We start from the raw sequence: 26,838 nt of genomic DNA on the forward strand, positions 1-26,838 counted from the left end.
AAAAACAAGAAAACTGACAAATGTAGTTAAAAACTAAGCTCATACAAAGACGGTGTCAGTGTGTGTGGGTGAAAGTAGGAGAGGAGTCCTCGCTTTAGATCCACAAGGTGCTTTATTGAAAACTTACAGCGGCCATGCCAGACACACACACAGGAGGGTAACTACTAGCTGTAGGGAAAGTAACAACAACAGACAGCATGCCAACCGAGCATGCGCACTTCCTCTAAGTAACCATAGTTACACAATCATTCACCAGAATGGTCTACAGACTGCATTCCTTGTTTTTTTAGTAGTGGGGAAATATTGATTTAAGTTTTAAATGTGGTTTTTCATCAAGGGCAAATTTTCTTCATTTATTTATCAACACTCGCCTTTTTCTGTTCAGGATAGGGGTTTGGGGACTGGAACCTGTCAATGTTGTTTTTGTGGGCCGAGAGGCAGGATACACCCCGAACATCTCGCTAGTTTATTACGAGGCTAAAAAATAGACAAGGAACTATGCATATCTATCCGTCTACTTTCTATACCTACTTCAGCCGATTCTGAGTTGAAGCCTATCCCATCTGCCAATGGGCAAGAGGCGCGGTAAACACTAGACAGGTTGCAAGTCCATCACAAGGACAAGCAACCATGCATGCTCAAATTATAGTCAGTGTAAAATCACCAGTTAGCCTGACATAAATGTTTTTTGACTGTGGGAAGAGGTAGTACCTGGAGAGAACCCACACACGCAAGGGGAGAAGGGAGAAGATACAAACACGCAGCCGAGAGCCCTCTTGCTTTGAGGTGATGATGCTCACCACCCCATCAGCCCGATTTTGAATCTCCATTTAGTATGGGAGGAAGCCAAACAAACCTGGTGTAAACTTATCAATATGTGTATAAAAGATGCCAGGATATTAGCAATAGAGCCCATGAGCCCTTATGGGTTGTGGGTTGGAGTCTTTGGGGAGTGGGTTTCCTTCCCACAGATGCCGTCAGATCCTGTCAAACTGATATTCTCCTGCTGGGGGAGGCTGCTCCTCTAGGGGGGGGTGTCAAGTGTTAGAGTAGAAGTTGAATTGTAACAAGACGAGCAGCGTTGCTCATTTAACCCGTCTGTTTTAATGTCATGGCTGACTGATGTGTCTTTGCTGGGTCACACTGATGTACATCCATGGAGTTGTTTCAGATGATCCAGAAAATGACCATGTATTGCTGTCGACTGTTGTTTTGGCCACTGCATGCTGCATGCTGGCCTGCTGCGTTGGCTGATTGTATTGCTTCTTCTTCTTCTTATCAATCAACAACCCATACACTTACATAATGGATGCTTACTGTTAGATTTCAACTAGGTGCACTTATTCAGCTCTGCTTCACCGTGCTATATCCGTGCACAGCTGAGAGCCGCTGAGGGGTGGAAACTACATTATGTTGCACGCAATGTTGGAATTACACAGTGGGTGGTTTGTTTCAATTAACCAGGTGGATATTGAGTAAGTGTTGGTGTCCTCTTATTTTCTCCTGAAAGCTTCTCTGTAATTCACGAAGCTGTGTGTATCAGTTAATTGAATGATACCTTGATCTTATGTTTTTAAAGCGATTAGATAATGGAAGGGATTAATGCATTTTTATAAGCGTGTTCATTTCTAGAAAGATTGCACACATAAAAATATTACATTACATTGTACAGCACGGTTGCCATAGTAATCCTGTATTAGGTCTAAAATGTATGTATTATGCAGATGTATTCTTCCATAGCCACTCACCACAGAGATGAACACATGATGCAAACAGGTATGTTAGTAGCTATTTGTGTTGTAAGTCTGATAGTGCTCAGAGTTTCTTAGTCTACAGATGATAGTCCGAAAACAGCTTGCAACTCTACATGAAGCCAAATGTCACACAGGTCAACTTCAGGAGCGAGTAGCATCAGGAAAATTGATCTTTTTTAAATGTATTACCTGTTCAGATTTTATCAGCCCCTCTGGTAAGATGGATGTAACCTGTTGTATTTATAATCCTAATCCCTCCCCCCCCAAATTATGACTCCTTTCTATATATTTTGAATTTGATGGCAGCAACACGTGTCAAAAAAGTTGGAACAGGGCCATGTTCACCACTGTGTAGCAGCCCCTCTTTTTTTTTTTTTAATAATAATAGTCTTTAAACATCTAGGAACTAAGAAGACCAGTTGCTGGAACTTTGGAAGAGGAATGTTGTCCCATTCTTGTCTGAAATAGGATTCTGGCTGCTCAACAGTCCTGGGTCTTCTTTGTTGTATATATCATGATGTATGAATGTTTTTAATTGGTGAAGGGACTGGACAGCAGACAGGCCAGTCCAGCACCTGGACTCTTCTACTATAAAGTCATGCTGTTTTTATAGATGCAGTATTTGGTTTAGCATTGTCTTGCTGAAATAAGCAAGGCTTTCTATGAAAAAGACGTCATCTGGATTGGGAGCATATATCGCTATAAAACCTGTATTTACCTTTCAGCATTGATGGAGCCTTTCCAGATGTGCAGGTTGTCCGTTCCATAGACACTAATGCATCCCCACACCATCAGAGATGCAGGCTTTTGAACTGAATGCGGATGACTTGATGATCCCTCACTTCTTTAGCCTGTAGGACACGGTGACCATGATTTCCTAAAAGAATTTTCCATTTTTATTTGTCTGACCATAGAACAGTTTTCTTCTTGCCTCAGTCCATTTTAAATGTGCTTTGGCCCCAAGTAAATGGCAGTATTTCTGGGTCATGATCACATCTGGCTTCTTCTTTGTATGATAGAGCTTTAACCTGCATTTGTGAATGGTACAGTGAGCTGTGTTCACAGACAATGATTTCTGGAAGTGTTCCTGAGCCCATGCAGTGATTTCCATGACAGAATCATGTCTGTTTTTAATGCAGTGCCAAAATGAGACCCCAAACATCACAGGCATCCAATGCTTATTTTCAGCACACAGAGATATCTAGATTTTCTGAATATTTTGATGATATTACGTATGTAGATAATGGAATATAGATATTCCCAACTTTATGTTGAGTAACATAATTCCATAATTGCTCCACAGTTTGTAGACAGATTTAAGATTTTTTAACCTCTGCCCATCTTTACTATTTAGAGACTCTGTCTCTCTAAGTTGCTCTTTTCCATGGCTGTTTTTAAGGCAGTGCTGCCTTAGGGCCACAAGATCATGGGCATTAAAGACTGATTTTCAGCTATGTTCCCTGTGAACAGAGATGTCCCCAAATTGGCTGAATATTTTGACTTCATGTTTGGTTGATGATGGAGTATTCAAAGTCTTCAAAACTGCATGTTGAAGAACATTTCTATGAAATTGCACCACGATTTATAGATCCAGTTTTTTTACAGATTGCTGTACCCCTGCCCATCTTTACTTCAGAGAGACTCTGCCTCTCTAAGGTGACTTTGATATTCCCAGTCATGTTATGATCTGTTGCCAGTTAACCACATTAGTTGAAGCATATTCCTCCTGCTGTTTCTTTTTACACTTACTTTTTCAGCCCGTCATTGCCCCTGTTGCTGCCATCAAATTCAAAAAGGTCATATTTTTAATGAAATTGTCTTTTGCATCTGGTTTTGTGCCTCTGTGATGGGCTTTTGGTAGTCTCTGTTTTTTTCTTTGTCTCGTCGTGTTGTGTTTTTTCGTTGCTCGCACTTTTACTGAAGCATTCACTGCAACATAGTCTAATTCCATGAAAAAAAACGGTGTTTGTTTGTCATGGTTGAACTTTGCTTTCACCGCCTGCGCTGTGTGTCTCTACCCACCTTGCCAGGTAACAGATTTGTTGCAGTGAGTGAATGCAGCCTGTTGTCGCTGCCATAAATTCTGTGGTTGTGCAACAGAGACGACAGACACAAAGGGCTTAGCGGCAGCTGCTGTTGTATCTACAACTGGCTTCAGTCAAAGCACACGCACACCAACACACCTGTTTGCAGCGATTATCGCAGGGGAAAACTGGATGTACACATAGATGCTGTAAATACTAGAGCTGTTGTTTTTTTTCCCCTTTCCCTCTTAAGCTGTGATCCTCCTATGTAGACAGCGTTGAGGCTGTGTTGATGTTACCGCTGTGATCATCACTGCATATAGAACTCACACAGTTAAAACTCAAATGCAGTGGCTTAAAGTGAGGGATAGTTTTGGCTTCCTCTGGTTGCCTGTCTGTGCCTTGTTAATGGAGACGCTGAGATTTATCTCAGGTCAGAGAGACTCTGCTGTGCTGAGGGGGTGGCAGGGTTTAATTTAGCCCAGAAACCTGACTCTCAGCCTCCTCCGTCAGCTCCTTCTCGGGGCCCAAGACAGCAGCAGCAGGCTGAGATTGGTGCAAGTCTTTTGGGTGTAAAACTATGAAAGACTGCAGATACCTTCAATTAGCTGTGAACCCCCACACTATTGCTAAATAAAGCTAGACTGTGATGGAGGCAGGAAGTGATGCAGTTGCAAGTCTTGCAGAGGGACTCAGTGTGTGTACAGTGTGTGTTTAAGCTCATTTGTCAGGTACTGTTCGGACCTTCACAATATAGCCCTCCGAAAAGGCTTGACAGGTAGCACAAATGCTATAACTCGTGTTTGTCAAATGTCTTCTCTTTATTTGTATTCAAATGACCACAGGTCATAAACCTGAAACAATCAAACCAAGTAATAATATTAATTAAATTATAACTTTTTTTTTTTTTTTTTTTTTTTTTTTTAAATAGCTTTTTCATTTCAATAAACAGAAATAATAAGCAATGAAATGATTTCCATTATAACAGCAATGTTTGGATTACATAACAGACGGTAAACCCAAAAGTAAATACTATTTTCTATTGGCTTACAATTAAATCGTCACGAAATCTAGCAGGAAGTAGCCGACAACGCTAACCGGAAGTAGCCGAGCGCTAACCGAGCGCTAGATAACATTTAAATTATCATAACTTTTAATAAATAAATCGCCTTGCCATTTAGCTTATAAACCACTAAACACAATACACCAAAGGGTGGTAAACATGAACAGCACACATTTATTTTTCATCTAAACGACTCTCTCTGTTAACAGCTGCTACTTACCAATGGGCTGTGCTCCTGTCTATGATCTGGGTTACAACTACTGCTGTGATAGACAAAGCCAGCAGCCGAACGGATTTACAGACAGCTTTTTAAAATAAAATGCCCAGATAACGAAACTAGTTTTAAATAACTCAGACCCATATAATTATAAAAATAATTTAAATACCATTAATCTTGACACCTCCCACTTGACCGATTGATCAAGGATCCAATGAGGTCACAAATAACACACAGTCACTTGAGTCTCAGCACGTATCTTAAACATAAAGTCCTTTCCTTATAGGCATTCAAAATGGAAACTAAGTGTCTTTCCAAAAGAAAGTGTCCTTCAAGGTTAGGAGATCCTCATGGGTCCAAATGTTTCCATCATTAAGGACAACCTGAAAATAAAGGCTAACTAAGGAGGTAGGCACCACCACCTTTCCTCCTACTGAGTGTAGGTTTGCCCTCTAATCACTCAGTTGCCTCCCAGAGTTACCTACTACCTAAATAATCCAGTCTCTTGGGTAACCCATGGCGAGGACTTGTTTTACTTCTATTGGTCCTCGACTGGAATCAAGACCACCAGTCTCCGCACATCCCTGCGAAGGACGATGGTTGTGGGCAAGTCAGAGTGTTCTTTCCGGATCCTCGACACAAGCTGGCCGGAAAGACCCAAGCAGATTTTCAGGTCCACGTCTCGGACAACTCCTTTCCTATCAGGATATGTAGCGACGACTCGACCGAGCCGGAACTGTCCTCTCAAAGCGTTTTGGTCTGCTAACCAGACCACGTCTCCAATCTCGACGCTTCTTTCTGTTCTGTGCCACTTGTGCCGGATGAACAAATTTGGTCCCGCTAGCTCACTCCACTTTGACCAGAACTTGTCCACCCCAGCCTGGACAGCCCTCAACCTCCGCCAGGGGTGGGTTTCCACGTCGATTCCATGCATGTCTCCTCCTTGTCCGGTATGCCCCAGAATAAGGGAGTTAGGAGTCAAATACTCCACTGTGTCTTCTTGCTCCTGCGCCTTGGCATCGATGGGTCGATCGTTAGTCAAATTAGCTGCAGAGTAAAGAAGGGTTTGGAACTCACCCCAGGTGTAACAGCTTGTCGTTCCACATAAGCTATGAAGAGCTCTTTTAATCAGCTTGACCGCTGCCTCGGCTGCTCCATTCCTATGAGGTGCGTCCGCAGGATGGAAGTCCCACTTCCACTCTGTACCATTTCTGGCAGCTATATCCTCAACAGAAGTCCTTTGCAAACATGCCAAATGTCTGTGTAACTCTCTCAATGCCGGCCTAGCACCCACAAAATTTGAGCCTCTGTCCGACCATAGCTTCTTCGGATGTCCCCTCAGAGCAGTAAATCGAGAGTAAGCCTGAAGAAAGCTTTCAGAAGACTGGTCGTCGACGAGGTCAGCATGGACGGCTCTGGAGACCATACAGCAGTACACTACTCCCCAGACCTTTTTCTTGACCCTCTTCTTTACAGCATCCCTCACTTCGAAAGGGCCGAAGAGGTCTAGTGTGGTGTAGTCAAATGGGTTTGCCCTGCTGGTACGTTCCTTAGGAAGGTCACTCATCACTTGCTGGCATAATCTGGCTCTCTGCTTCTTGCACGTGAGACACTCATTGATCACCTTTTTGACTGTCCTCCGACCTTGCACTATCCAGGCCCTTCTTCTTGTACGCAGCAGTGTGGCAGCAACTCCTTCATGATTTGACTCATGAGCTTCTCTTGCCAGTAAAGTACCCAGCCAGGACTGGAAAGGAATTAATGGTACAGATGCTCCATCTTCGTTCCAAGACTGGACTCTACCGCCACACAGTAATAGTCCTGTTCCGTCATCTTTGATCACTACCAGGCGGTTCAGTGTCGTGTCGTGAAACTCCACGCCGTCCTGGGCTGCAAGGACTAGGTCTTGGAAGGCAATTGCTCTTTCTTCAGCAGATAACCAGAAATCCTTTGCCTCCCACTTTGCTGAACCCGAAGCTTGCCGTTCTTTATTCAGCCAGGATTCTGCAGCTCGTCGGGTCCAGGCAACGGCCCCACACAGCTTTGACAAGGTACTAAAGCGCTTGGACTCAACGAGGTGCGCAAGATTTATCCCCCAAGGTTTTCTCTTTGGCCTCTTTGCTGCAGAAGTTGGACCCTGATCTTTAGGTGGCGGTTGGACCTTTAGATGGCCGTCTTCGCCTGTTGAGCCTTCGCCTGCGTCAGTTTTGCTGGGGTTAGATATCTTCTGCGTTTGAGCCCTGGTGACCGCAGCTGAGAAAGCCTTTCTCTTAAGCCTATTAACGTCATCAGCAACCGAGATCACTATCTCACTGGCCATCTTCACAGGCCACTCATCTTCTGGCAATTTTAGGAACTCAGGACCTCTTTGCCACTCCGACTTTTCATCGAGCTGTTCAGGAGATGCTCCCCTTGTAATGATGTCCGATATGTTGAGGCTACCCTCAACCCACCTCCAATTCTCCACTGGTCCAGCGTTCTGGATTTCTCCGATGCGATTTGCAAAGAAGGTCTGATAGCCATAACTATCCTTCTGGATCGCTCCCAGGATTGTTTGGCTATCTACGAAGTGGATCCAGTGCGCGACCTTGATGCGGCAGTGCTTCTCAAGGTACTTTTTTAGACGGGTTGCGAAGACAGCGCCGCATAACTCTGCCTTAATCACGTCCCCTTTTTGGTTAAGAGGAGTAAGTTTGGCTTTTGACTCAACCAATCTTACGATGACCCCGTTCTGCGTCTCCCACCGAAGATAGAGCACGGCACCGTAAGAAGACTCACTCCCATCTGAAAACGTGATTCCCACTGGGTAGCCTATAGCTCCTGATGGCGTGAGGCTTCTCTCAAACCTGATGTGACCAAGTCTCACATACTCTTCAAAGAGTATTATGGATGCCTCTCTGAGTTTTGGCGAGAGGGGGTCATCCCAAGTATCTTTAGTCGGGTTGTCTTTTCCTGCTTCTTGGTAGGATTCCCTTACGAGCATCGCCCCTTTCTGCTTAGCAGGTGTGGCTAGACCAATGGGGTCATAAAAAGCAGCAATCTGACTTAACAGCACTCGACGTGTTAAGGGGTTTGGAGTATTACTTCTGACTTCATCTTCTCGCAAGTTGACACCTGTCCTCATTTTGCCTCGCTTCTTTGAGAAGTTGATGGACATCAGTATGCGAAGTTTGTCAGCTTCTGGTTCGTAACCAACTCCCAATGCTTTGCTCTCTTCGTCCAGCATTTGATTAGGTAATACCAGAGTTTTGGGTGCAGACATGATTGTTTCACTTTTACTCGAGTTGGCTGTGGCTGCTGACCTCCCACTTTGGCCAGAAAAGACCCATGGCTTGAGGGAGAAACCTCCAGCTTTTAAGATCTTTTCCACTCCTTTGGTGATTTTTTCCAGCATTTTGATGTCGTTGTGTGACGTCAAGATGTCGTCGACATAGCTGTCTTCTACTAGAACCTGGCGTTCTTCAACCATGGCGGCGAATTGAGGCAGGTTTGCAGTTTCTCTCATGGCAACCTGAGCGATACAGCCTGCAGGCTTATCGCCGATGTTAACCCTGACAACAACGAAGACTTCGATGTTATCCCCCGGGTTGTCTCTCCAGAGGAAGCGGTGAAGCTGGACTTCTCTGTCTTTAAGCCAAACGGAGTTGTACATCTTTCTCACATCGCCTATTGCTGCATACAATCCACTCCTGAATCTCAGAAGGACTCCTCTAATTTGGTTGAGGACATCTGGACCCTTGTGCAGGAGGTCATTCAAACTTACTCCCAGGAACTCTTGGCTACTGTTCCAAACAATCCTTACAGGGGTAGTAGCCGAGTGAGGATTAGGTGCGACCAAATGACTTATATACCACTTTGGTCCCTTCCAACTGTCGAGTTCGTCTTTAGTGAGTTTAGCTGCAGCTCCTCTTGAAACCATTTCGTGGATTTGTTCCCTGTACGCGGCTTTCCATTCTGGCTCCCTCTCGAGACGCTTCTCCGTGTTTAGGAAAGTTGCCTCCACTGCACGTCGGTTGTCAGGAAGCGTGGCAGGGTCTCCTTTCCATGGGTAAGCTGCATCCCAGTGAGGGGTTTTGCAGTGCTTGTCCGCTTGTACGTAGGTGAGGCATTCTTTGATTTTCTCTAGGTCCCTTTCCTCTCCTAGGGTCATTTCCTTTCCTCCAGGAGGACACCTACCGCATCTGCAGCCGCCACATTGAGGATCACAGGCTGCGCCAACGCTGTCCCATTTGAACCACTCGAAGACTTCTTTGTTGGTAGTCGCAGCACTTCGGGTAATTGTTTCTCCATTCTCAACTAGGGCTTTGCTAGGTCTTGCTGGGTCCACAAGGAGCTCTCTGTATGCCCTTGAAGCTGTTCTCATTGACCTCGCAAAGTGAGTTTCAGACCTCTGCACTGTGAGGTCTACTTCCTCGAAAAGGTCCGGATGAGTCCCACCAACAGTCTTACCCAGGGGACCATCCCAGAGGACGAGGTCTCCCACCACTCTGGTTGGCTGTGGGACCAGGCGACCTTCCCTATGACTGATAAGCAAATCAATCTTCTCAGGTCGGACCAAATCCTTTGCTGCAACATCAGGGAAGAACTTTTGTAGTTGCTGCAGTGTGACTGCTCGGTTCACCTTTGCAATTTCGTCTAAACCGTAACAGAGGAGTTTGTGTTCTGTTACTGTACCCTTGGGAGTCTTTATCCTCAACCTTAGGATATACCTTGTAGTTGCCACCGTCATTTCCATTCCTCCAACCCCCTGAACAATCATCTTGATCTTCTCACCATTTAACTTGAGACGCTCAGCGGCTTTGTTTGAAATGTAATTAGTGTCTGACGCGAGGTCAATCAAAGTGCCAACTAGCTGGCCTGAGTTTGTCGTCACTTCCAGTAGCATCATTATGACTGGGTACTCTTTCAGCTCATTACCGGTGCTGGCGCATACTGTTGTTGAAACTTTATTTGAGAAAGCTTCCTTGAACTCAGCTTTCAGCTCTGGAGAGAGTTTGGCAAAGAGCTCCTCTTGTTTATCAGTTAGTCCAAGTCCTCTTCTCTCCACTTTTGGATCACTTTGCTCTCCACTCATTTTATCTCCCTTTTTAATCTGTGGCTTAGGACAGAGCAAATAATTGTGATCTGAGGACCCACCTTTCCGACAATCATCTTTTGAGCAAAGATACCTAAGGTTGCAACTTCCGTCTTCACCATGGTTGCGCAAGCACCTGAAGCAAACTCCTGCTTTCTTCAGCTGGGCCTTTTTATTGGACAGGTTGAGCCTTTTGAAGGCTTTGCAAGCAAACAGTTTGCCTGCATGCACATCGTCTCCACACACGATGCACAGATTTGATTGAGAGTTATTTCGAGCATTCCCCAATGTGGCCCTGGTGAATGCTTTCTTTTCCCTTAACCTCTCAGGTTTATCAATTGGGCTGGGCTGTAGTTGCAGCTGATCCATCTCTTCGAGAATGTCTTCCTGCCTTTTTAAGTACTGCAGTAAACAGTCAAAGTGGTTGCGTGATGTAAAGCCGCTTGCAGGATCATTCTTGTGAGTTAGCCACTTTTCTTTTAGAGAATTAGGCAGCTTACTCTCAATTGACTGTGCTACTACTCGGTTTTTTACAGCATCTTCCTCCCCCAGGATTTGGAGATCATGAAGTGCTCTCTCCACTGCCTGAATCAGTTCAATTGTCTTTCTGGGTTGGTTTCCCTTTACTGGAGGAAGTTCTTGTATTTCTTTTGAGATAAGCAGCACTATCTTTGGCTTGTTTCCATATTTATTGTCCAGGAGCCTGAATACATCGTCGGCGGAACCACAGCTGGACAACACAAGCTCCCTTTTGACTTTGTCTTCTAAGCTGCTTAGAAGGTGGAATTTCCTCACATTCTCCAATCCATGTGGGTTACCGAGCCGCTGCAAGTCTTGCCATTCAGCTTTCCAACGGTAGTAATCCCTCACGTCACCGGAAAATATAGGCAGGCGTGCCCGCTCAAGACTAATTAGGGGCTTGACATCGTAAGTCTGAGAGTTCATGCCAGAACCAATTTGCAGTGCATTGAACGCCCCATGTGGCGTGCTTGTGGCATCTGGATATACCCCATAGCGGAGGTTTGGGGGCACGCTGGGCGAGCTAGGCTGGAGGCCTCCTACTGGGGGTTGAGTGTTTCCAGGGTGGAACTGCTCAGGGTTGGGTTGAGCACCAAAAGACGCTGACTCCTCATCAGGCTTTCTCTGTTGTCCATCTTGGTTTTGCTCTTTTGCTTCATCTGGCTCCTCATCTTCAACACCAGCTAGGGCCCAGCCTCGTGTACTGCTTTGCCACGCCCACTCATCCCATAGTTTCTCACGCCGTTTCTTCAGCTTCCTGAGACGGTGTTTCGATTCTGTTAACTTGGGTCTAGGAATCAGGTTCATCCAATTATTTACCTCTTTTTCTAGCTCGTAAACCTCCCGTTCCAGGCCTTTATTCATCAGGTTGCGTTGCTTCCCAGTCATCTGACGGTAGTCGGTTCCTTCAGCCTGGTCCATGGCTGATTCAGCCTCAGTGGCAAGGGTGGAGATTGCCTCCTCAGCGAACCTGGTCCAGAAGCTCATTAGGACAATTTGTTCAGTTTCATCAAACTTACGGTCGCATTCTGCTGTTTTTTCATCGATGTGTTGCGCCATCTCTTCAGCGCGTTCATCATCTCCTTCTCTCAGGGCTGTGGCATACTCAAACCCTGCATCACTGACTCTTGAGTGCTCCGCTTTAACGTTCCTCCACTCAGTTACCATCTCACTTTCTCCCAGTGCATTAGCTCTGGAGGTGAGATAGTTGGCTCTTCTGGTGAAAGCAGTCTGAGCTGCCGAACGCCTCTGCTTAAGCTTCTCAAGCTCTTCCTTCGTTGCTGCCATGTTACTACCTTTTCTTGCGTTGGCCGAAAATACCAGCTCTTGATAGCACCTGGGTTTCAATAGTCTTTTGCCTCTACTGGGCTTGTAGACTTTCTTCCCTCTTGGGGCTTCAGCTGATTTTTGTCCCGGCTAGCAGGTTAGTAGATGAGCAGACAGCGTTATGGATGGGCCATTTTCTCGCAGTCAGATTGAATGAAACAGTCTTTTTAAGAATCTTCTGGTCTTTGGGCTTTGTTTTGCTTCAAGGTTATCCGGCCCACATTACTTTAGAGCCGGGGCCTTGGTTTATGACTGTTCGGACCTTCACAATATAGCCCTCCGAAAAGGCTTGACAGGTAGCACAAATGCTATAACTCGTGTTTGTCAAATGTCTTCTCTTTATTTGTATTCAAATGACCACAGGTCATAAACCTGAAACAATCAAACCAAGTAATAATATTAATTAAATTATAACTTTTTTTTTTTTTTTTTTTTTTTTTTTTTAAATAGCTTTTTCATTTCAATAAACAGAAATAATAAGCAATGAAATGATTTCCATTATAACAGCAATGTTTGGATTACATAACAGACGGTAAACCCAAAAGTAAATACTATTTTCTATTGGCTTACAATTAAATCGTCACGAAATCTAGCAGGAAGTAGCCGACAACGCTAACCGGAAGTAGCCGAGCGCTAACCGAGCGCTAGATAACATTTAAATTATCATAACTTTTAATAAATAAATCGCCTTGCCATTTAGCTTATAAACCACTAAACACAATACACCAAAGGGTGGTAAACATGAACAGCACACATTTATTTTTCATCTAAACGACTCTCTCTGTTAACAGCTGCTACTTACCAATGGGCTGTGCTCCTGTCTATGATCTGGGTTACAACTACTGCTGTGATAGACAAAGCCAGCAGCCGAACGGATTTACAGACAGCTTTTTAAAATAAAATGCCCAGATAACGAAACTAGTTTTAAATAACTCAGACCCATATAATTATAAAAATAATTTAAATACCATTAATCTTGACAGGTACTGACACAGCTTGTTGGTACTTTCTGAGTTTTTTTTGTTTGTGTCATAATTCTCATTATACACTACGTGGGTGTGCTGATTATATCATCAATGAAAGAATGTATTCAACTGAGCCTTATTTAAATGTGGAGCCCTCTTATTATGACACATAAGAGGCATAGTTTATGTTGTTGCAGTCACGAAAAGAAGTTGTGAATCATATTTTGGGTTTGTAACGCCTTTTCTTTTCCAAGACATGTTGGGAAACATATTGACGTTAGACTTAAGTTCCACATCCGTAAAGTGCAGGCTCTCAGCTTAAAATTCACATTTAGGATTTACAACTCTGTAATATGCATAAGCTTACTTTTCAAGGAACTCATACAGACAAGGATATTTGGCTCCAAAGCTGCTTCAAGGACAGGTGGTGCCCACTATTGTCCTGCTGGGGTGGGCTTGATTGTAGGCGAGTGCTGTTGCCTAACGAGGGCTGTGACTGATCTGCAAAAGTGGAGTGGTAGGCAACCAAGTGTCAAAGCAACATCCATGTAAATGCCAAGGTTTTCCCTGTATGCACGTTCAATGCTGAAGAAGACTAAATCTGTATGAATTCATTTGTTTATTCTTTTATTTGTTCCATCCTGCACAAGTTGCTTACAATAAAAGATTGTATGTAACTGAGCCTCATTTAAATGTGACACCTTCTTATTAGGACACACAAAGGTTTGAGGGCCTTTTGACTGGTGCCCTCTATGGTTTATTCATACATTTATGAAATGGGGAATTCTGCATAAAACAGAAGTTTGGATATGAATACCCCCACATTAAAGCTGGCACTTCAAGCCCATATCCATTATGCCATTTAAATGTTATCGTGTCAATGAGAAAAAAAAAGACAAATGGTTTTGTTTGGAAGACTTTTTCCTGAGACCTTCTTCTCATTAGTCTGACTAAATGTATTCACATGTGGGTGTCTGCAGTCACAAACATGTCTCTGCTGCACTGTGGTAAAGGATGTGCGGGGGAGATGTCTGAGACTTTGCCTGTATATTTGCAGAACCTCTGTTGCATCCCTCGAGAGCGCCTGAAACATGGCACAGTAAGTTCAACACTTCATAAAATGCACACAAACACAAAAATGGAGAACTGGAACTATCCAAAAAAAAGGAAAAAAAAACACCTCGTTGCTGATATGTGACACCCCGTAGGGTCCAGAGGATGCAGAAGAAGACCAGCACCATGTCTCTGACCATCTCCTCCTCCTCCTCTTCTGCATCCTCGTCTCGAGAGTGCTCCTCCACCGGCTCCTCCTCCTCCACCTTCCTCTCCCAGAGACACTCCAGCCTGGCGCAGCCGCTGTGTGTCAGCCCTCAGAGGGTAATTACATCTAATTGTAATGAATCATCGAATCTGTTCTTACAGACATGCTTATGTACAGTATATTACATCATGTAGATATTGTGTAAATACATTCTGCTGTGAACAGACTGAGAGCCCCATCTACAATCAGCCGTATTCAGGGAATGGCGTGGCTCCCACATTTGTTAAGGTAAGATTAAATCTCCTTGTGTGTTCTAGTCAGAATCTGCTCTGACATCAGTCTTCCTTTTCGCTCCTTCTCATCATCATCATCACCTCTCCCAGGTCCTCCATGATGTGTCCACGGTGAAGGGTCAGCTGGTGGTCCTGGAGTGCAGACTGAGGGGGACCCCTCCGCTGCAGGTTATTTGGTACAGAGAGGACGAGCAAATCCTGGACTCTGACGACTTTAGGATACTGCGCAAGAGTAAGCATATCTGTGTAGGATGGAGTCCTGTGATCTGTGTTATGGATGGCTATTCTTTCTCAGACCTTCTTTGTCAGACTTGAGAATGTGAGACACTCTCAGATGTGAGACAGGCCTCAACTCTGACAATGTTTAAATCCAGGTTAAAAAAACGTTCTATTTAGCTGTGCTTATGACAACTGAAAGTATTTTATCTACACTCTTCGCTTTTAATTGAATTAATTAATGATTATTTTTGATGTTTTTTGGAATGATTTTATTTGGAGTGATTTTATGTAGCTGTAAAGCACTTGGAATTGCCTTGTGTACGAATTTTGCTTTACAAATAAACTTGCCTTGCCTTACTGATGTGACTTCAGGCTCACGTTACAGTAGCAAAATCAAAAGCAACTGGTTAAAACCTTCAGATAAATCTGGGTGTTTTTGTCTTAAGAATCAAATTGTCTCTCCTTTGAAGCCCAAAAGGTGTTGATTTGAGGGGCTGTTGTTATGCGTGCATGCATCCCTGCAATCCTTCTATGCATTTGAGCACTGAGGTTCATCACAAACCTTAAAACCCTCACACATCAGTGCACATTGTATACGCGAGTTGGATGGTCTGCCTTGTCTTTCCTTAGATTTATGAAGCGATTCTTGGTTTGATCCCAAATTCCCTTCAGAACTACGCCTTTCAGTAAAGTAAAGGAAGTTATTGACTCCGTTCAGAAGAGTTATTACTTTTATTTATTCCCAATGCCTGCACTGAGTTGAGGGAAAATGGCTTTAAAAATGCTGCTCCATCTGCTTGGAATCAGCTGCAAAGTCACCTGAATTGTAAGGAACCAGTCTCATTATTCAAATTCAAACTCCTTTGAAACCTACTAGAGGCAGAAATGTCTGGCTGACCATTCTGTCCGTCTGGCCTGTGATGATAAAATATTCTGATGTTTTAATTTTTCTTTTGATCTATATGTGCATTTCTTTTGATGAATTACATGTGCGTATTGTTGTGTTGTCTTCGCTGACCTGGACCGCTGCTTATCTTGGTCAGGAAACTTGGAAAAAAGATATTTTTGATATTTTTGAGGTTTAAATGGATTAAAAGCCGTGCATGGGACATGCTGATAGCAGCTTGGATTCCTATTACAACTGTATCTGAAAGGTAACATTTTGTATTAAAATGTACATTTTCAAGTTCACTCCAGAATGTTTTTCTTTCTCTGTCCTTGTTGTTGCAGAGGCCAGTTCTGCATCAGTGCCAGGTGAGTGTCACAGTTACAGTCATACTGACTGGGACAATGTAGTTTTCCCAAATCTTTCACATAAAAATCGTATCTATTTATTCATTCATTATATAACTCTTGATGATGTTGCGTTCATCTGTGCAGAGGAGCTGTGCACGCTTGTGATCACAGAGGCCTTTCCTGAAGACTCCGGCCTCTTTAAATGTGTGGTCCTCAACTCCTTTGGCACTATCTCCTGCTCTGCCGTGCTGGAAGTTTACAATGGTAGGGTGTCCATTTCCTGCACATATTCTTCTCATGCATCTGTGACATGCTGAGTCGCTTTCATGCTCTGCACCCCTTCACGCAGACCTGGAGGAGCAGCTGGAGGTTGAGGCCATTCGCCAGCAGGAAGTAGTTTCTCACCGACAAGAAAAAGAGACAGAGTTCCAGCAAGAGGCTCGGTACTCCATGAAAAGCAGCGAGGACTTTCCTCCCGTGCTGCCCGACTGTTTGAACCTTCCTCCACCGGAGTGGCCTGAAAGCCCTTTAGAAGACAGTGTCCATGCTGCAGAGTGAGTATATGATGGCTCCATCACTTTGGCCTCAAGCAGCACCTGACAGGATTACATACCTCTGACATCACTGCATGCACAAACTACTTTTTTCTTTTTTAACCAGTGAAGCATCTCTGGTTGAATACGATACCCCTACTTTCAAAAATAATTCTTTAGAATTGCACCAAAAAGAAAAAAAACAGGCTCTGTTCTATTAAAAAGAATGTAATTTGCTGTAATTTCATAGAATCAGAAATGACAGTTGCAAATGATACGAAGCAATTATGATTAGATTTTTTTGATAATCTACAATTAGTTTACACTAAATTCATTAATTTATCTGGTTATTCAGTTAGTCAGTAATTTTTAAATTATGAAAACTTTATCAAAACTTTTTGTATCATTTCTAATCCAACGGTTATTGCTCGTTAACACGTGTAGTTGCTCTTTTCATCCAGAGGAGGTCGCTGTTTTATTATTCTACAGCAAAGCAGTTATTTATTTTTTTTCTTTGCTCTGAGAGCAAATCAACTGTATACATCTGAAATGGTGGAACATTAAAGTAATATAACTGACTAAAACAATAGAACGTGGCTTTGTCAGTCCAACGGTTGCCTTGTGTGTACTGAACCACTGATGTGGATTATGAGCACTCGGACTCCGAGTCTCGGAGAGTTAAATCAATCTGTTGGTTCCGCGCGCTCACATCTTGCAGCATACTGCACGTGAGCGCGCGGTATCACCTGTTGCAGTGTAGCCTCCCGCTTCTCAGCGGAGTTTGGATACCTCTCTTCCCGCAGCCAAAGTGCTGTTTTATTCAGGAATGACCGAAGTTCAAGGCCTGTGGTAAAGAAACGTTTAACGAGGTAAGACAATAGCTGCATTGTCGCAACACTGTGGCGTTTTGTTAATTTTTAGCCTGTCGCTGTTTGGAGTGAAAGTTTTTTTTTTTTTTTTACCTATTTTGACGTGTCCCGACGTTAACGTCAAACGGGTTAAGTTTAAACGGTCTATTTTTCCTTCCATGATTGTAGCGGGGAAACTTTATATGTTATGTCCTCCCTAAAAGGTCAAACTATGTTTGGAGCGTGTAGAAAGTGAACTTTTGTCTATTTTAGGGGTTTGTGTCATCTGGTTGGAGTCGTACAGACAAGCCGAGGGGGAGGGACAGCAGTCAGATAATTGAAATTAAGCTAGGTTTCGGCAGGCAGCTCTCACTTTCCCTTGTTTTCTTGAATGTACAACGACGGGAGTTTTGTAGTTTATAAAGAAAAAAAAAACATAAAATAAGTTTTTGAATATAATACAATATACGTGGCAGTTACAATAAATCAGAGATTGTCTCTAACATCTCCTCGCAAAGTTCATATTTCAGAAACGAACTTTAATGTGGTATCAGTCCTCGGTTTTCTGTGTAACCTTTTGAGCTCTCGCGAGATTAATTTTTTGGAGAATAATGAATTTTTTTTTTTTTTTAATCGCGCTGTGGAATTTTTTGCTGCGTTCGTATATTGCATATTTCGGCTCATTTTTATTTAAAGGTGAAATGGATGTAATGCTCGTAGTGCTATTGTACGATTTGACCTTCAAATCCAAGAAAAAAGCGCTTAAAGAGCTCGTTTAAAGTAATATAGTTGTCTTTCTATGATGAAGGTCAGCCTATGCAGGCATCCTTAGGTTTTTAAAGCTTTTAAATGTGTATAGATGCAATGAGTTGTAAGACCGACGCATCAACACGTCTCTTAAAATTGAACAACTTACTCCTCAGTTACAAATTGAGTTATATATTTCAGTTAGCTCTTAAAGTTAGTGAGCCTTGAATAAATACGTCATGCAAAACTTTTCAATTGGGTCCACCAATGTTGTAGCAGAAATACTACTGTTCAGTATATTATTACAAATACTATCGGTATTCAGCAACAGCTGTGTCTTTAACTTGACCTGAAAACTTTGGTTCATGTTTAAAACCAGTGAGTACAGCAAGTACAATTGGGTGAGAGTGGTCTCTATATCCACTCTATATTGGTGTCCAGAGCTATGATCTAATGTGTAATATGAAGAGCAGACATGGCGTCGGTGTCCTTCAGAACCCCCCCCCCCCTTTTCCTCAGTGATTCACACAACAACAGTTGTTCACAAACTTGGCTGCTGTCTGGCTCTTAAGGTCATGGTGAGGTTCTCTGGCCAAAGTCAAGTTTATCTGACAGTTGGTCGGATTACTTGACGAGGAAGAGAAACTGAGTTATCGCTAGTATGAGACGCATCCGCTGCTTTGGGACTTTTTTCCTCCAGTAAAATAACAAAAAAAACCACAGTATTTTGGGTGAAGAGGGATTTCATACACGAAAATAAAGGCTTCTTTTTGGCAGGCAAGTTAACCAGATCTGATAGACCATTTACTTGCACGCCTGATCGGTAGAATGGCAAAGTTCTACCTAATTTCTTTAGCTTTCATTAGAATTTGAAAGAAAGATGGTCTATGAAATGATGAATTGCATAAAGCATTGTCAGATTTCACGTTGACCGTGCTGAGTTTGATCTTCCGCAAGTTCACAAAATTCTGTTAGCATTCATATTATTGCCTCTGCGTTGTCGTACACAGTACTGAAAGCAACCTCTCATACTTTCTACCCACAATGCCATGCAAGTCTTGTGTGTATGCTTCATAGTGGCTGGGTCACCAGTTGAGTGTTTGCACCTGCCAGCTGATGTCCGAATAGCAAGACTAATATAGCTTTGCCCACTTAATCACACAAACACAAGTGCACATACTACAGGAGTTAAATCGCACACAATCCCATTTTACTTTGGCTGTGTGTCATTTAATGTATGCAAACTACATCTCACGCACACTAAACACTTACTGTGTGGTGTTAAAGTGTTTTACTTGACATTCATTAAGCCCTTTAAAAACAATCCCATTTCATATGGCTACACTGAAAACAACCAAAAGCAAGCTGTGCACCATTCCGTGTAGAAACGCTGTTAGAAATGCTGAAACAGGCTTTAATAAGCAGCTTGTTTGTGTGAGGACCGCTATGACTCTTCTCAGACTCTCATACGTATTTTTTCATTGAATTCATTTTCAGTTTACAACGATGTACAGGTGGAGTGATCAGAGCTAAAGCGTAACTGACGTTCCACAGGGTGGGAATGGCCAAAAAATTTGCTAGAAAATGTTTCTTTAACCTCCTGCAGCGCCCACAGTTTTTATCTTTAGGCACAACTTTTTCATCAGCACATAAGAATATGTGTTTCTTCTCTCACATTGTAAAGGTCTCAGTATGCTTCTCCGCCGCTGTCCAAAAATCCGTCTCCGTAGTCCGTCCTTTCGAAGTTCTCCGTCGAGCTGTTGGATACGCAAGGCAATTCACCTCCCGATCAGTAGGCGTCGTTACGTTAAACGACCCAATCTCGCCACGTCTACCGTGAAAGTCTATAGCCCCTTTCACACTGACGAATAACCTGCGTTTAATCCGCGAATTTAGCGTGTCCGCTGTTGCGTTCACACTGCCGACCCGGGCTGCCGCGTCAACTCGACTCGCCTTTCGACCCGCGTCGGACCCTAGTCTTTTTGCCGAGCCGAGTTTGGTGTGAACGCAATCGACACGGGTCGGACGTGGGCGTGGCGTGATGTGAGGAGTTTAAAAGACAGAATGGACAGCTGATTCAGAACAACAGCGACAGGTGAGGACAAGTTTTACTCTGTTTTAGCCTACATCAAGTTCGAGACATTTTTTAATATGGCCAACTGGGGAGACAAGGAGGTCCGCGAGCTCCTCAGCCTCCGAGCAGAGGACGTTATTTACCGCCACATTTCGGGGACTATAGTGCTCTTGTATTTGCTGCATATGTTCTTCGGCGGCATCCCACGTTGTAACCATCCACACCCCGTAAAATAACATCACCATGAACTGCATATACAATTGCAAAAACGAGTCCTCAAGGTGTATTTAACCCTACCTCCGACACATGGCTTGTGCCTACGTCATTGTACACGCCCAGCATTTTCTGTGTGTCGTGTGACGCTCTGCCACTTGGCAACGCCCCCTGAACTCGGCTTCAGGCGACACGGGTCACCAACACGGCAAGCGTTCACATCGCTCGACGCAGGTCGAAGGTGCAATTTGGACCCGCTAAGATTGCGGGTCGCAGTGTGAAAGGGGCTTCTGATTGATTGTTTACCTTCCGGCTCCGTTCCACTCCTCACAGTGAACGATGGCGAGCGAGAGAGAAAGTCTGTTGTTGGAGTTGGAGCTTATTGATATTGAAATGAAAAATAATTTTGACCAAATGTTGACCAGCACACAGTAAACTCTTTCAAAAATGGCGGTGGTGTTGTTCTGAGAGGAAGGCGCTAAACCGGAAAAGTGATTCTGGAAATGATGTTGTTAGCCGACCAATCACAACCCTTGCGGTCTCCGTCGCCGCGGCGGATAGATAGAAATTTTGGCTGACGCACGCAAGCTACGGAGAGTGTCTCCGTGAGGGTCTCCGTCTCCGGGAGGGCTCTCCGTAGGCGACCTTAAATCGGCCTTAACTCTCTAAGCCAAGAGACACACTTGTGCTAGAAGGCTCAGAATGACCATGCCCTTCTGCCCCATAGACTCCAATACAGAATGAGGGTAAGATTTTCAGAGAAAACAGAAAGGGACTCTGCCTTAACTTCTCCTGTATGGCCCCATTTTTTTACACTAAAAGGACAAATGTCACATCAATGTTGGCTGGAAAGCTCTGGGATGCACGGTTGCAAAACCATGTCAGTAAGAGTCATGTTTTCTCTTAGATAGCAGTAGTTCAAGACAAAACCTTCAGTGTCACATACAATGCTGACCTTTAAGTCTCCATGGCAACCCCAGCTGCCACTCAGAACTCACAGCTGATGGACATTTGGTCATCAGCAGCTTCTCTTGGCTCTGTTTACACACACTTTGAGAGATTCATCTCATCTTTTTATGGGTTAGCGATTGTCAAGGGATGGACAGCCTCAGCAGTCCCGCCACTAAAAATGATTTCCTAAGTAAAAGTTTCTAGAAGGAAAAAAAAAATTCTCTTCCATATAGGCTAGTATGTCTGCTCACTCTGTGCCTTTGTGTCATTTCATATTTTGGGATATACAAATGTTCATTCTTCTGCAAAAGCAAGGAAGCTTGTTGTGCTGTTTCATCAATAGGAGACACGTTTCCGTCAGTCAGCACTGGCCCCCCCTTTTTTTTCTTTTTAAATAAAATAGAAGTTCTTGATTTGCTAATTAGCTGGTCTTGGAACACAGTGAGAGTTCTTTTTCGGAATAGTAACAGTAGTTGGGAAGCCTCTGTTGCAGTTAACAAGTTATTATCATCATCTGGAGTGAGTACTCAGTTCACAGTACTGTGCTCTCCTCTCTCTGAACTGCAGCACACTGCTGCGCTCTGCCCTGCCAGACTCTGCTATTACGTCTTCTCCCCAATGACACACCTGAAATGACAAATGTTGGAGCAGAAGAACAGTTCCCTCAGACCGAGCTTAAATATAACCAGTCTGCGCAATATGAGCGAATGGCTGTATTTGAAATATTCATTTGTTCTCTGTACAGTCAAAAATCACATTTTCAAAGGTATTTCTCTACCGCTGTTTCTATATTTGTCATCATAAAATTTAAGTACTGTTTAGGCTGGTCTTTTGGAGTGCAGGGGGCACTCCTGAAGACCTTCTATGACACTGTGGTGGCATCAGCCATCTTTTATGGAGTGGTCTGCTGGGGGAGTAGGATCTCGACGGCTGACAGGAAGAGACTTGATAAACTGATCAAGAAGGCCAGCTCTGTCCTGGGATGCCCCCTTGACTCAGTGGAGGTGGTAGGAGAGAGGAGGATGATGGCTAAGCTGTCATCCATGATGGAGAATAAAGGTGGATTTACATGACGCGTCGCTCACGGCGGTGGCGGCCCGTGACGTCAAAATGACGTTTCAGGACTGGCGCTTGCCTTGAAAAGCTTGTCGTGCACCAGTCGATTTTTGTAACTTGGCTGCGCCAAGAACGACAAACCGGATGTACCAATTTAAGACCAGGCTCAGTCAGGAGGTGCGTTTGTACAGGCACCTGTACGAAACTGCAGAGAAGAGGGCAGAGACTCAAATTTTTTAATTAAAAAATTAAAATGATCCAGATACTGCAACAGTATCATTGATGACAGTGTTCCTGCTCTTGACAGGGGCATTGTTTTCTTCTCCACTTTCGTAGTTGTAGAGTAGCAGTAACCTTCACGTAGCAGCGACACCTCTGTGACGGAGAAAATTGCAACTACTGGCGCATCGACTTGCGCCACTATATATAGCCGGCACAAAATCGTGACGTCATCAACACCGCTCGCGCTAGCAGACGCGGCAACCATGCTAGAGCCGTAACTCCCATCCCATGCAGGAGACTGTAACAGCTCTGGAGAGCTCCTTCAGCGACAGACTGCTTCACCTGAAGTGTGTGAAGGAGCGCTATCGCAGCTCCTTCCTTCCTGCAGCTGTCAGACTTTACAACCAGCAGTGCTCCCAGTAGACCACACACTCACCAAGACTGAACAGTTTTAACAGTTTAATGTGCAATAATATATCAACCGGATATATTCCCAACTGTGCAATTTAAAACACTGTATATATGCTTATATATATATGTCCTATATTATTTATTGTTTATACTGTTTATACTGTTATTTTAATTCCTTTACGTTTTTTTTTTTTTTTTTTTTTCATTTATCTATTGCTGCTGCTGCAACATCAAAATTTCCCCACTGTGGGACAAATAAAGGCCTCGGTATGCTTCTCCGTCGCTATCCTTCAATCCGATTCCGTGGTCACTTAAACCTTTCGAAGTTCTCCGTCGGGAAGTCGGATACGCAAGGCAATTCACCGCCCGATCAGTAGGCGTCGCTACATTAGACAACCTAATCTCGCGACGTCTATCGTGAAAGTCGTTGATTGATTGTTTACCTTCCGGCTTCGTTTCACTCCTCACAGTGAACGATGGCGAGCGAGAGAGAAAGACTGTTGTTGGAGTTGGAGCTTATTGATATTGAAATGCAAATAATTTTGACCTAATGTTGACCTGCACACAGTAAACTCTTTCAAAAATGGCGGTGTACTTAATAAAAAAATATTGGCAAAAAAACAAAAATGGCGGTGTTGTTGTTGTGACTGGAAGGAGTTAAACAGGAAAAGTGTTTCCAGAAATGATGTTGTTAGCCGACCAATCACAACCCTTGTGGTCTCCGCGAGTCTCCATTGCCTTGACGGATAGATAGGAATTTTGGCCGACGCACGCAAGCGACGGAGAGTGTCTCTGGGAGGGTCTCCGTCGCTCTCCGTAGACGACCATAAATCAGGCTTAAAGTATTCGTATTCGTAAAAATACCTTCCTTTCGCCCCATTTCACCTATCCTGTCGGTATCAAAACAGCAGCAACAACTAGTAACAACAATGTCCGATGATAAAAGAAACAACTGGTCGAGAGCAGAGACTCTGCTATTTTTAAACACAATTCGGGAGGTCCTGAAGCAGCATAATTAATTCTGCTGCGGATCCTGCGGATGAAGGATCCTCCTTCTTAAATTTCTGACGGCTATTATAAGCTGACACAAGTAACTAATAAATAAAACGAAAGCCGGTGGTGAAAAGGTACGTAGCCTTGAAAGTTATAGCAACTGTTATAACAGGAGGCTGACAATAACAGCGCGAGCAATTAAATTCCCGCTACCGAGCATTCTAATTCGCTACAATTCGCCACTTTTGTAATGGAAAATCATCTGGTCGAGTCAGAATAATGCGCATCAGCACGTTCCGGTGATGTCATTTTATTTCGCTAGAATCGTCCTGTTTGATGGAAAACCAACCGAACGCATCTTATATCGCAACAAAGTAATGCGATATAACTTTTAATTCGCTACAGAATCTGATGGGAAAAGGGCTAATTGATATTGACATCTGCTTTCAAAAATCTGGTGAATGCGCGATATTTTAATGCCTCATTTTGGGGCAAGATATGGGTTGCTTTATCACCTCGTGTCCATTTACAAAATATTTTTCTTACGATTTCTGAAAGGTGAGGTTGTGGATTTAAATTCCTCTTTCATTTATCTGACCTGATTCCATCCACAAAGACCTCATTTAAGTTCAGAAGTCCTCAGTGTCGACTGTAAACACGGTGAAATGTGTTCAGACTCGAGGTCAGCTGATGCTGGCAGGTGAAAACCTCTGCTCCCCCCAGGAGACAGAACAACATCAAGCAAGTGCGTTTGTTAGAGGGAAAAGAGAGGCTGCTATTGTCATTATGTTCCTGCATAGCCTCGATGACGTGGTCGTCATGGGAACAACATTCTTTCCTAATAGAAAAGTAGAGGACCAGACGCACTAGGTATTACAGGAAGAGAACTACTGAATGGGCTGAATGAAATGAGAGCAGAACCATTTTATATCCATTCCACTCTTCAGCTGCTTCCAGTGGTACAATGGTAGTTATATTGAACATATTGTTATCAAGGATGTCTTATTTATTTGGTTTCCTTTCTCCAGTCGTCATACCAATTTTTAGACATCTCATGTGAAGATGGTTTCACATGGTACAGATTGGTCAGATAACCTACAGTTCTATTTAAAGATGCCAAACAGAGTTGGAAACATTTTTAGTAAAAATGGAATTTTTATTCAATCACAAGTCAGACAAAAATAGTTTAACAACGACACTTTGAGTCTCAGGATTATTTCAAACTTTTCTGTCAGTCTCCCTGAGCCTCAGGCGGCCAACCACTCCTCTGAGGAACCTTTAGGCCGCAGTGAGGAGGAGAGTGCCCTGAGCTCGGAAGGCCACAGATCACCAGAGGTCACCACCCGAGTCTGTACACCCAGCCCTTCTCCTCCACCCTCACCGCCGCCACCAGCACCAGTCAAGGAGAAAGTCCCGACAGCCAAGCTGTTTGCGCCAAGCAAGCTCAGTTTCACTGTAAGCATTTCTCATGCATATTATGCTCCTACATCATAGAAAATATAAATGATTTCAAGCCATTTGTTTTTTCTAAATTGAAAGTCTACTTCCTTTCAGTCCTCCCAGTCAGGAGGCAACAACATGAACCTGTCGGACCTGCCTACCTTCACTCCCAGCACCTTCCCTCCCAGTGCCTTCAACTATGAGCGGCCAAGACATTTTATTCAGTCCCAGCCAGCCTTCCAGGCACCCAGCTATGAGAGCGTGCTGAGGGAGGAACAGGAGACTCAGAACAACCAACACAACCTCAGCAGCGCCCAGAATAGTCAAAACTCTATGGAGACGCAGAGTCAGATTAAAACTGCACAAACTCAGTCTTTTTCTCAAACTCAGTCAGTGTCAAAGTCCTTGTCTCAGACTCAGTCACAGTTTCAGTCTCTGAGCCTCAGTCAGAACCAAACCCAGTCAGCTGCCCTCAGCCAGATCCAGACCCAGGCCCAGGCCCAGGCCAATGGAACAGGGAAGTCCTCCCCGTCTTCATCCAGCCTCAGCTCTCCTACATCCACTCCAGCATCCTCTGCTCCACCTTCTCTTTCCTCCACCTTCCCCCTGTTCACTCCTCCTGCCCCCACCTCCTCTTCCCCTATCCCTGCCTCCACTTCCTCTTTACCCCGCACCACCATGCGCTCCACCATCACCCTCACCCCCAGGGTCCCCAGTGCCACCGGCCTTGGCAGCGCCACCCTGCCAGCTAACCAGGACACCATCTCAGCATCTGCTGCTTACCTCTGCTCAGTGCTACCTTCCCCGTCCTCCTTCTCCCCCTTCTCCAAATTATCTCCTAACGCCAACCTACCCCACTCCTCCCTCTCCCCCTCCCGCTCCCCACTCGCACCCTTGAGCCCCCTCCTTCCCACAAGGGCCTCCTCCTCTCCATCCTCTATTCCTCAACAACCACTCACGGTGTCCCCTTCCATCCCTCGCTCCCCTCTGTCTCCCACCTCCTCCGCCCCCTCCTCCTATCTCCCACAACCCAACACTCCCAGCAGTCAGAACAAGGTGCCACCTGTTGTGGTCTCTCTGCCCGCCAGCTACAAGGGGACTCCAAATACGTGAGTTGACATGTACAGTACATCTCTTTGGCATGCACATTATGTCCATACCAAAACCAAACAAAAAGACACCATTTTGTTTCCATGAGCAGAAATACACATGTCTGTTAAACAGTACCCCAAACTGCAGATTCCAAGTGAACCATAAAGGGTCCACCTCTTTAAGACGGTGTGAATAAAGCCTAAACATTCTGACCTTATTACATGGGTGTTGTATTAGTCTTTACTGGTTTTACCTATGGTAGGTGTACCAGATATCCTCTGAAAGTAGGTGTACATACTTTCAAATA

General features: G+C 44.1%; 1 protein-coding gene across 2 annotated transcripts in view; it reads left to right on the forward strand.

Annotated features, from left to right (window-relative positions):
• Positions 1–26,838, forward strand: part of myot (myotilin) — a 36,840-nt gene that overhangs the window by 2,309 nt on the left and 7,693 nt on the right. For both annotated transcript variants that reach the window (XM_075480873.1, XM_075480872.1), the window contains exons 2-10: positions 14,000–14,041; positions 14,151–14,319; positions 14,429–14,491; positions 14,587–14,728; positions 15,946–15,969; positions 16,096–16,215; positions 16,301–16,505; positions 25,235–25,454; positions 25,554–26,548. In XM_075480873.1, coding sequence (XP_075336988.1) covers positions 14,034–14,041; positions 14,151–14,319; positions 14,429–14,491; positions 14,587–14,728; positions 15,946–15,969; positions 16,096–16,215; positions 16,301–16,505; positions 25,235–25,454; positions 25,554–26,548 — 1,946 coding nt within the window. In that variant the 5' untranslated portion in view covers positions 14,000–14,033. The remainder of the gene's footprint in view (positions 1–13,999; positions 14,042–14,150; positions 14,320–14,428; positions 14,492–14,586; positions 14,729–15,945; positions 15,970–16,095; positions 16,216–16,300; positions 16,506–25,234; positions 25,455–25,553; positions 26,549–26,838) is intronic.

Source organism: Odontesthes bonariensis, chromosome 13 (genome assembly GCF_027942865.1).
Source record: "Odontesthes bonariensis isolate fOdoBon6 chromosome 13, fOdoBon6.hap1, whole genome shotgun sequence".
NCBI classification, from domain to species: Eukaryota; Metazoa; Chordata; class Actinopteri; order Atheriniformes; family Atherinopsidae; genus Odontesthes; species Odontesthes bonariensis.